Here is a 12253-nt window from a genome sequence, read left to right on the forward strand (position 1 = left end):
GAGAAAAAAAGAAGCTGATTTGGAATGACTGTTTCTTTATTGGACTGTGATAAAAAGCGAAAGTAACAATATTGTACCCCTTGAAACTGATTAATTTCCAGATTGCCTTTGGAGTGATTATGTGAGAACTGATCTGGGTTATCATCAAATCAAGTGATACATCCACATCTGATTATCTTTTTTTATTTTTTGCTGTACAGTAATGCCAAGCCCATTTATCTCTCCTGAAAAGAAAGATTGTTATTTGCAGAGTAAAACAGATTCATTGTCCACAGTTATAACCATATGCAAAAATTAATCTTTCTCCATTTAACTAGGTTGTCTGATCTTTTACTAAAGAGCCTTTTAAACCATTTAGAGAGCTCTAAAGTGCTTTCCAGTGAGGGCTCCAGATGGTTAAAAGCTATTCAAGAAGTCCAGCAGCATCACAAAGAGGTTTTCTGCAGTCCTCTTTTTACAAATCAAATGATCAGTTTATTGTCGAAGGCTTTCATGGTCAGAGTTCATTGGTTCTCGTAGGTTATCCAGGCTGTGTAACCGTGGTCTTGGTATTTTCTCTCCTGACGTTTCGCCAGCAGCTGTGGCCGGCATCTTCAGAGGAGTAGATGCCGGCCACAGCTGCTGGCGAAACGTCAGGAAAGAAAATACCAAGACTACGGTTACACAGCCCGGATAACCTACGAGAACAAATGATCAATTTCTCCATATATCATGTTAAAAGTCCTACAATGCTTTCAGCAAAGCACCTGGTAACTAGTGGTTACTTACTCGATACTCCTGGCAATGGATATGTGTGACTGAGCTTTTAAGCACTTTTAAGTTTGAAGGTATGTTTTGATCTGCATAATTTTTTTTGTAAAGAAGCTCTCTGAGAAGTGATAGTATGCCCAGGTCAGAGCATCACAACTTTATGAAATTACCGTAATATAACAGTGCAATCCTAAACAGAATTACAGTCTTCTAAGTCTTACACAAACTTTTTGTCTTTGTGAAACCACAGTAAAATCCAGGGATTATTTACTAACAATTAACTTCCACTGAAGAAATATCAGCCACTCATCGGTCTAAAACACATTCCCTTAGCCCACTTTCTTCCCTGTTTATTCCCTGTTTCACCCAGGATCAAATCTTCGCAAACGGACGGGACCCAATTTGCTGTTGGCTCAGCCCTGTGTCGACAGCAAATGAACCCGGTTTTTGTAATTCACGAGTCAAACCATTATCCCTGGCTCGTCTCTGATAAACATGGGTTGAGTCTTCCTGCATCACAACAGCCAGCCCAACTCCAAACCCCTCCCCTTGCGACCTCTCTGCCTTTTTCTCTCTCAAATGTTTATTTTCAATATATTGAAATATCAAAAGATCGAGAAAACGTTTTGACGAAAATTAACCCAAACCTTGTGTGGATAGGGACCGCAGACTCTCCCCTTGTGAGCGAGCAAAGTGTAAAAAAAGGCGCATTTTTATTGACGGGGGCTGGTTTATTGAGAAAGTTCAACTGTCCCAGAAGGAGGGTGTGGAAACCAGAGCAGTTACTCTCCTGCCCTCCAAATTTTGGCGACCAATCACTGGGGGCGTTGCTGACTAACCAGGAAGTACACGTCTCCCGCATGGACGGATCAGCACACAGTTTTGCCCCTGATCATTCAAGGTAATGCGTACAGTTCCCCCCCTCCCAGCCCGGGTTCATTTTATCCTGGCTGGAACGGGGAAGAAAGTGGGCTAAGGGACCATGCGTTTCAAACCATCAACACAATAAAGGAATGGTCAGCCAGCAAACTTGCATTTTAGAAAAAAGTTTCTTTTTAAACCCCTGAAATTCTGAATAACAGGCATCGGTGTTGGTGTTAATTTTACTATCAATGTTTGCCTGTCAGGTGTCTATGTTTTTGTCCCACAGGTTAGAAGACCCCATATAAACCACTTATGTTTGAGTTCAACTAGCAAACTCCTGAAATCCACCTTCATTCCATTTTACATGTTATATCCCTAGCTGCCTATGCTACATTTCCCTTTCTATATCTTTCTCTCCATCAAGTTCCTAGTTTTTTACCCAAAAACAGATATGCAGGGTTTTCCGGCATAGCGCCGAATTGTGGAGTGTCTTGGAGCCGGCTACTTACTGCAGCCTTCCAACCCTGGCCATTCATGGCATGCAATAACCACCCCATGATCCTAATACAATGATGACCTTAGCACACAATTAAACATGCGGAGACTAGCTGGAATGGAAATGGCCACAACTTTATTGGTTGCAGCATCAGGCATAGGTGTTGCATAGGGGTTGGATCCAAGGCATTGGCCCGACCCACATGCCAGCCGATGCATCCTGCTCCCAGCCCATCTGCTGGGAGTATCCTAAGATGGCAGTATGTGGGGCCCACTTGGACGGAAGCCTGCTGTGTGGGTCCCCTGCCACTTGGTGGGAGGCCACCACCTGGACAGCCCCCAACCGGGGGCTGGGGGCATGTCCCATCCTGACAACCCCTGACCGGGCATGTCCCTGTTCCAGCCCCCCCAAACCCCTTATTGGGGTCCCCAGAATGGGGAAAAGGGGGCATGCAGGCCACCTTTTCCCCCAAAATGGATCCAGCCCCATGCCAAAACCGCCAAAAGTTGTGACGAATTAACACGAAGTTGACATAACAACCAAACAGCCCAAGTATAGGCAGGGAGGGAGGGAAAAATTAGGAAGGAGACTCAGCTGGGCGAGGGGGACGGCTTCTTAAATACCTAGCTGGAGGATCTGAGTGCAAAAGCTCAGGTCTGAGCCTGCCGGCCGGCCCCACCCCCATTGAGCCAGGGCCTGATTGGTCCATTTGAAATATAAAGCAGGCCAGGAAGGTATGCAGCAGGGCAGGAAAAGTTCCAGCTTGAGTTAAAGAGGCTACGGCCCTTTCTCCAGCTTCCACACCAGCAGCCATTTTGTGGCAGCATGCTGGCTGCCCAGCTGAGTCCCAGCCCCACCAGACTAGCCCCTGAACCTTGTGCCATCTCCCAACTCTCCCCAGCGCATGCCAGAAAACTGGGCTTGTCTAAGCCTTGCTTCTTAAAACCAGAAGATGATATTTGAAAGACATCCTGCAGTCAACATTTCTTTCACGTATCAGTGCTTGTTTGTTTTTCAATTTGACAGTGATTCCAGAATTTATCACTCAAGTCAACACTGCAATGGAAAATTTAAGCAGGAATACAATTCATCTGTTTGAAGACAATCAGTTTGTGGACATCTCTAAGAAGGTCTATGACACCATTCATGATATCAGATGTTCAGTTATGATGATTCGGGTAAGTAACTTGATGGCTTCATTCATTACTAACTAATGAATATCAAACATTTTTTTCTGTGCAGTATTTCATATGAATAAGAGCTAAACAAGGGAAATGGGAAAAATATCAAAGACTTCCATATTGTAAAAATTGCTGATGGAGGAATTAATTTATAAAGGTACAGACTCACCTATTGTAGACAAAGTAGGTACACTGTGGCCCTGTACTTCTCAGATTACCCCAGAGGTGCATGAAGAAGACACACTGCACAGTAGCTCCCACACCACTAGAATAACACTGTTAGGATAATGAGGCCTGAGGTGGTAGAATTATGTACCATACCATTCAAAGTGCAAGTGAGGTATAATACTTCTGAATGTTCCTGAAGAATTGTTTTGAATAGTTTTTCAATAGGAATTCTCAATGGAATATACTGTTTTGACCCAAGATGTTGTCCACATTGCAGAACAGTACTCCGTGCATGTTATTTTCACCCGTTTCCTCTTGGCATGCTCCATGTTTATGGAGGAAGGGGGCATATGCATTGGATGTGCTTGTTCTCATATAAGCCTACCCATCAAGGGATGGTTACAAATTTTGGTTACAAGGAAAGGGATGGTTGCAAGTTTTGGGAGACCCTTGGCAGAGATCCCCCAGGGGCCCTCTATGCCCACTTCCAGCCCCCCTTCTTACCCACCCATCTGCATGCCCCCACCTGCTTGCACATCCTTCCCCCACCAACTGTCAACCTCTCCCACTGCCTGCATTCACAACTGTCCCCACCATCTGCACATCCTTTCCACAGTGGTCCTGGGCAGTGGATACAGCTAAATGTGCCACTGCCATGGCCACCCAGGATGCCATTGCTGTGTGCACCACCCACATACCCTTCTCCAGCAGCACTCGACAGCATATGTAGCTGGGACTATGGATGACAAAGCACTCACAAGCAGGCAGGCACACTCACATGTGCGTACTGGTATCAGAGGAGATGCATGGGTGTGGAGTCAGCAATAGTGGGCCCCATCAGAAGTCCTGAACCCCGCCAGAAGCCCCACTTCAGGGTATGCTGATGCCAGTCTTTAAGGGTATGATTAGAGCGTTTTATATAGCCCAAGAAATGAGGTTGACCTGATATATGAAAGTGCTGCTGAACTCGGTGCTCTACAAAGTTCTTGGGTGAGTTCCCAATGAATTGAGGACACATATTGAACTCGAAGATCCACATGATTCCCCAGCAGCTCCAAACGTTATTGAAAAGAATGCATGCCATCATGGCAGCTGTATTATTCTTACAGGGGAACACTTCTACAAATTTGCTAAAGGCATCTATGACTGTGAGGCAGTATCTATTGTCTCTTGCTGTGGGTGGAAAAGGACCAATGAAGTCTCTTTTAATGTGAGCCCAAGGACTCTCTATTCTCCAGTGCTGGAAAGGTGCCTTGGTGCCTGTCTGATCTGCATTGATCATGGCATAGGAGAGGCAATTATCTACCCAATGTTGTACATCTTGGCGCATGCCCGACCACCAGCCTGTGTCTTTGACTCTGTCTAAAGTTAACTCTTTGCCTCTGTGTCCTTTTTCATGGACAAATTGTATTGGGTCTTCTCAAACCTCTAGAGCAGGGGTGTCAAACATGCGGCCTCTGGGCCAGATAATGGCCTGTGGGGTCTTTTCCTGCTTCTGCTAGTTGGGCTATTTGCATATCTCCTTTTTGAAGAACTGCTAGGTCTAGGCAAGGCATGGGGCATAGACGCTGCTGCGTAGTGGTTACCGGGTTGACCAGTGAAACAAGAACGGGAGCGGGATTTACTCCTGTGTTCTCTAGAGTGGCTTCATTTGCAATGGCATCTGCCCTATAATTCTAAATGCAAACATCTGTGGCTAGTGTCCATTGTGCAATACATGCATTGGAGACTTGCCTGTTCTGAATCTTTTTTGAGAGGATGTATTTAAGGGCAGTGTGGGAGGTTTGGACTTTAACCTTTAATAATAAATTCCCAGTGAGTGATGCTCCAAACAAGAGCTAGACAAACTTTCTCACAATGGCTGAACTTTGCTTCCTGGAAGCCTATGCAACTACTCTCTGAGATCTGGACTGCTGTTGGGATAGTATGGCTCCTATACTCCTGAGGTGGCTAACTGGATAAAGAAAGGCTTGGTCACATCTGAGTGTGCCAGCTCTGGTGCCTGAGCGAGGCTACATTTTAATTTGGAAAATGCATTTTGCTGCTCAGTTCCTCAGTGCCAGGGGGCATGCTTCTTTAACAAAGCATATAGTGGGCGAGTCTTGTCTGCAAAAAACTCGATGAAATTTCAGAAAAGTTAAACATGAAAGAACATCTGTGGGAGCAGGTAACTTGGAGATGACTTTGACACTATGAGAGTCAGGAGTTCTATCATGTGCACCTAGACCGAGGCCAAGATACTTTATTTTGGTCCTACTGCTTCTGGGCTGCTGTTCAAATCGGAGAGTGCTTACCAGTATACCATGGCTAGTTAACCCCTAACTATAGACCCAAATGAGGGACATTTTGCTCAGCGATGTAGAGGGAATGCCCAAATCCTCAAAAAACCTTGGTTTTACTATCCAGTAGATTTGCGGGGGGTGGGGGGAACAAACTCTCTCAAACTTACAGCTGTCACCTTAGGGGTTTTCAGAAAAATGGGGGGGAAAGGGTCAGGAACCAAACTGAGATAACCTGGTCCAAAATGCCTAATTTTTTTTGGAAGGAAGGGGTACCTGGCCCCACAGTCCGGGAAAAGCTTGTAAACCCTAACAAGCCTGGCACCACGGTGGATGCTCCAAGTTGTTCTTCCCAAGGGTGTGAACCTTGGGGAACTAAAGCTAAGGCATTGGGAACTCCCTCCTGCTACCTGTCAACTTAGGTAGATCTTGAGAGGGAGGGCAGGAAGAATTGTATCAGTGTTTGGCTCTTGTGGCCCTTTCTTACATGCCCAGGATAATGCTGATTGCCACTTTGGGGTCAGGAAGCAATTTTTCTCCAGGCCAGATAGGCCAGGGATCCTGGAGAAGTTTTGTTGCCATCTTTTGGGCATGAAGTAGGAGTCACTGAGGGTGTAGGGAGAGGTCGTTGTGAATTTCCTGCATTGTGCAGGAAGTTGGACTAGATGACCCTGGTGGTCCCTTCCAACTCTATGATTCTACCTTACAACTTAGAATGGTGGCTCACAGTATGCCATATCTTTTGAGCTTATAAAGTACTACAGAAATTCTTCAGCTGTTTTGAGCATGGGAGTAGGGGTCACTGGGGGGAGAGGTAATTGTGAATTTCCTGCATTGCGCAGGAAGTTGAAGAAGAGTTGGTTTTTATATGCCGCTTAAGGAAGACTCAAACCGGCTTACAATCAGCTTCCCCTCCCCTCAACAGACACACTGTGAGGTAGGTGGGGCTGAGAGAGTATGACTAGCCCAAGGTCACCCAGCTGGCTTCACGTGTAGGAGTGGAGAAACCAATCCAGTTCACCAGATTAGCATCCGCCATTCATGTGGAGGAGTGGGGAATCAAACCAGGTTCTCCAGATCAGACTCCACCGCTCCAAATCACAGCTCTTAAACACCATGCTGGTTCCCATGGAGCCATGGACTATATGACCCTAGTGGTCCCTTCCAACTCTACCATTCTATGATTCTGTGATTCTATCTTACAACTTAGAATGGCGGCTCACAGTATACCATATCCCTTGAGCTTATAAAGTACTGCAGAAATTAGATCCTATCTCGCCCCTCCATTATAACAAGCAAGATATGGATAACTAGCCAGCTTCTTTCACATTCTTCACTCCCATGCACTTTATATATAAATTAGCCAGAGTGAATTGTTTGCTGTATTATTAATATGTTCATTAAATTTTCTCAGAACAAAGTATAAATATACCCTGCAAACGTAGGGAATAAAGGTTTACAAAGGATGTTGACTTTCTTATCGCTGAAGAGGAAATGGAGAAGTTCTATTTCTCAGACACATACTTTAATATGCCTTGGTACGTTACCAAAATAAATTTTTATTTCATTTCATTTTTTGTGTGAGTGACTTTTGAAACACCAGTAGCAGAATATGACACTGTGGGCACAGATATATATTTGGGCTTTCAGTATTAAGCCTCACATCAGTACATTCAGATATTAAATTAATAAATGAAGTGAGAATCACAGAATAGAATCATAGAATCTTTGGGCACTATTTGGGGCCAAATAATGTACTTTCAATCCACTTTCAGTGTACCTTAACAATCGTTTGCAAGTGGATTTTGCCAGTTCACACAGTAAAATCCACCTTCAAAGTGCATTGAAAGTGGATTGAAAGTGCATTTGGGCGGTGTGAAAGTGCCCATAGAGTTGGAAGGGACCACCAGGGTCATCTAGTCCAACCCCCTGCACAATGCAGGAAATTCACAACTACTCACCCCCACCCCCCACCCCAGAAAATGGCAAAAAAACAACAACACCCCAACCCTCCAGTCTTGAAATACCGGCTCCTGGTATTGCACATATTATAGTTTTGAAAAATTATTTACGAGCTTCTTTCATTGACATTTGCCATTTTGAGTTCTCATCTGGGTAATAGGAAGTCTGGATTTGGAAATGTCTGCCTTCCTTCTTTGCTATAACTGTAGCGAGGGACGAGTAAAAAATAAAAAGACAAGTTGTGGAATGTGACAAGAGATATGTCACTAGGATCAATAAGGCTGCTTCAAAAGGGTATGTGGGAAAGTGGCACTTTCAGTAAATACAAGGCATGATTTAATTAGGAGTGTGCAAAGCCCCCTTGAGGAATTGTGCTTGTCTTCTTTCATTGGCTTTTACCTTCTCTCATAATTCTTCAGCTGTTTTATCTGAGCACAAATTCATCCTGCATTTTCCGTTTAAGTGAACACCATTGGCAACTTAGGAACATGAAGGCCCACACCAATATGTCTTGCTTCTTTTTGGTTGAAATGCTCTTTGCTTCCTTGGAAGTTCCACAGAGGTACAATATGAACAAGGGTCTCCAATTTTTTCTCCAGTTTTACTTCCAATGAAATGTGCAATACTCCTTTTGCCATGCACTGGGAAACATGGCATGTTAGGGATGGATAAGCAGGACTCATTGTTGTTTTGTACTGTTTCCATATCTTTGCTTTGTGTTCCTTTCAGTATTTTTCTGATGATCCACTGTGAATGGCTGTGGAACTTCATCTGTTTTTTCGATAGGCATTTTACACAATATTTATATGTATCCCATACATGTTTCAGAACCTACTTTCATTGTACAACATCAACAACAGATTCCCAAAAGAATTTTGTATTTGGGGAGCAATTTAGAAACATCCATATTGATGGTCCTGCCATAGCTGCCTGGGAGTTCTGGGGAAGCTACCACATATATATTTTAAACAAGTTTTCTAAGAGCTAGTCCAAAACTGTGAAGTAATGATTGATGGACTATCCAACAATAGCACACTCCTGCAAAGGGACTTAGTACTTTGATCTCTGAACCCATCACTTTTTTAGACAACATGAAGACATCTTTATACAGTAGCAAGTTTGACTACCTAATGTCTGGTCACTTGTAGTGATTAAGAATCATTTCACTATGAGGAAACAGAAATAACTCTGTGGGGAATCCAAGTAAATAATCTTGAAGTAATGCCTCTGTGATGGACAGATTAGGTTCCGCCTCTCCCTAAGATCAACCAATGGGAACTGATGGAGCATTAGTGAGAGGGACAGTTGAAAACAGGAGTTAAGATCCCAAGTGCTGAAATTAGGAAACAGTTCAAAAGTTCAATTGAAAAGAAACTTAGAATCATAGAATCATAGAGTTGGAAGGGACCACCAGGGCCATCAAGTCCAACCCCCTGCACAATGCAGGAAATTCACAACTACCTCCCCCCTCCACACCCCTAGTGACCAGAAGATGCCCAAGATGCCCTCCCTCTCATCATCTGCCTAACCTCTACATGATCTACTCTAATGTTATGTTCAAATCATAAATAAAAGTTGACTCTTGTTTGTTTAACGTTGTGAGCTGGTTGTTTCAGGGAAAGAAACATTCGCACAAGCTAAGATCTCAGTCTGTATATATTTTAGGAAATTAATAAATGGTGGCAGTGTGTGAATGAAGCAGAGTTTTGAGTCCCCGACTCCAATAGCTCTGTGCAGCGTCTGAGTGAGGGGTGATTATTAATGGCTACTCTGTCTGTTGGTGTCTCTGTGAGTAAAAGGTGTTGTGATTGAGTAACCTCGTTCAGACATGCAGGCTACACTCATACCCACAGAAGCAGCTTCCCAATGGCCCCTCCTTTCCTGCCTCTTGCATAGCACCAAACATGCACACAGATTCCATTGTCTGCTAACCAGTGATCTGGTTCTTAGCCCTGCCTCACAAAATGAGCCAAAAGTGTGGCATATAACTATAGTCCTAGTAAGGTACCACTCAGACCACGCCAAATTTATTACCAGTCTGCCTGTAAGGAGTTTAGTAAATCTCACTGTTATTTAGGCATATGTGCTAGCCACAGCAGCCAAGGTGAGAAAATGAACATGCTTTGCAGCTAGCTGCTATGACATATTGATTCTTGGCCAAATGCATCAGGTCCTTAGCATTAACACAAGCTAAGAAATTCTTGTCACAATATACAGTAATAGGGAGAGGTAAATGATCAAGGATGCCAGTACATGGGATTCTTTTCAACATGAATGGAAAAGGAGGTTCTGTCCACAGCTTACTTTTTTTTTTTAATAAATTTTTATTGGTTTTTTAAAACTATAAATTCTTCATAATTTTAACAACAATGTAAAAATAATGTCAAAATCACAATTACATCAATTGTTGTCTTAATTTCCAATAAATATAAAAAATAAATCGACTTCCCCATCACCTCCATCTACCTCTTAATAAAGTGTTACTATCCTTCGTTAACATATTCTGATCCTAATATTAATCTCATTCTAAAGTTTCATGTTATATAAAATTTTACATTCTGGATCAGAGTAAAAAGTAACCTTCCATTTTTCCCAGATCTTATACATTGTCACAATGATTCATCCAAGCCTCCCATTTCCCCTAATTTCTCCAACTCCACCAGTTCTAACATTTAAACGATTTAATCCCTTTATTCTGAAACATTTGTCCCTTTCCATTTGGCTGCATAAGATGATCTTGCAGCCATTATAACATAAATTTAATCATGCTAAGTAACATCATCTCCAATATTTTAGGGATATTTTTCTGTTTAATCAATCTTATTTCATTGTAAATCATATCCCAAATACATATCACAAGTCCACCCCTTATAAAAAAGGAAAAGAAAAAACCAATATCCTTACTACATTCCAACATTTTCCTTGAAATGATAATCACATTAATATTGATAATTCCAATATACATTTATATCACATCGGTAGTCTATATAAGGAGGACTTGTTTACATAATCCCAAAATGATGTCTAAATCTTAATTCCACTACACCGTAAATAGCCATGCCACCCATCCACACTGTCAAAGCCTTCCAATCCATCAATCATATTTAAATCAGTCCTTTAACCATGGTCTAATACTTCCTTCTGCAACTGAAATAAGTCAGTCAGGTATGGGAACAGGATCTCTTTATTCTCTCTCATTTCCTCAGGCAGGTTGTGTAACCAAAAATAATTCTTTCTGGCCTTCATCTCCGTCATGGCTTCAATCTGTTTTTCTTGACCTGCTCTCTTCTTCCTTATATCCACACGTCCTTCCATAACTTTTTTAGATGAAAAGTCCATTTCTTGCATGTCTGTTCTCATTGTCACAAGCTGGTTACCTTCTTGGACTTCTGTCTTCTTCTTTGTATCCTTGTATTCTTCCATAACTTTTTTGACAGAAGAATCCATTACTTGCATGTCTGTATTGTTAGCCATCATTTGAACCTTCATATCTTTTATGTCTTCTGTAACCAGATCCAACTTCTGATTACATATCTGTGATGATTGGTCAAGAGTCGTCATCATTGAAATCAGTTGAGCCATCTGTGTTGATATCTGTTTTAATTGTTTAATTGTCGCCTCAGAATGTTTAGCAAGCATGTCCTGCACTTTTTTTCCATGGTTAAATTCTGTAAAGTTTCCTTTAATTTCGTAAAGGCAGGGCTATGAATTAAGCCAGATCAGGGAGAGGTTCCAGACATTTACATAAGTAACTTAGTTAAGAAATTGATGGTCGTCTAGCAGGAGTCCATTGCATGTAGTTAATAAAGAATATTTCATTGACCAGCTTAATATCTTTTTCGGGTTGAAGAAATAAGTATTTAGGCTTAAAATAACTTTTTAAAGTTGAAAATACCAACGAGTTTTACCAGACGCTCTAGATCGGCAGAACCAGGAAGTATTCCAGGAATTACCTCATTGCGGACCTTCTATCGTCTCTTCTCTATGGTTGTTTCCTTCAGGAATGGTTTTAGTGTAACACGAGTAAGACGAATTTCCGGTCCTACGACCTGCTTCCTGTTGATTTGTTTGCAGAACAATAGAGAGGGATATTGAATGAAGCACAGAGTCTTCCGGTCCAAGATATCCTCTTTGTTGTAAAACGTGGCTGGAGGACCTTTTTTACACCGGACAAATTCTCAAAGGTTTCTCCCTCCCCTTCCTTTAAGGACGCGTCGGATTGGCAGATCTTAAGTAAATCATTCAAGCTCGTTGTTTTAGTTTAAGCTGATCAGTTTGATAAGGCTCCTGCTGCTTTATCTGATGGATCTCATGCAGCAAAATCATCCAGTTCAATTAAGGGAGGAACACGGTTACCAGGAATGTTTTCTTCTACCCCCTGTTATTCGATAACGCCAGTGAAGAATGAAAGATTCTTATCTACTCACTTGGGCGTCTGGAGGTGAGGTTCTAATCTTAATGTAGTCCTTATGATGTTTATAAGGTGCTGGAAAGTAGAGTCTAATGCCGAAGTTGCGCTCTGGCGATTTCAATCCCTTCGTGCCCACGGGATC

At 42.5% G+C, this 12253-nt stretch overlaps 1 protein-coding gene across 1 annotated transcript in view; it reads left to right on the forward strand.

Annotated features, from left to right (window-relative positions):
* Positions 1 to 12253, forward strand: part of CTNNA3 (catenin alpha 3) — a 955294-nt gene that overhangs the window by 764479 nt on the left and 178562 nt on the right. Inside the window, exon 12 of the mRNA XM_056849344.1 lies at positions 3137 to 3288. Coding sequence (XP_056705322.1) covers positions 3137 to 3288 — 152 coding nt within the window. The remainder of the gene's footprint in view (positions 1 to 3136; positions 3289 to 12253) is intronic.

The sequence above is a fragment of the Euleptes europaea genome, chromosome 5 (genome assembly GCF_029931775.1).
Source record: "Euleptes europaea isolate rEulEur1 chromosome 5, rEulEur1.hap1, whole genome shotgun sequence".
NCBI lineage: Eukaryota > Metazoa > Chordata > Lepidosauria > Squamata > Sphaerodactylidae > Euleptes > Euleptes europaea.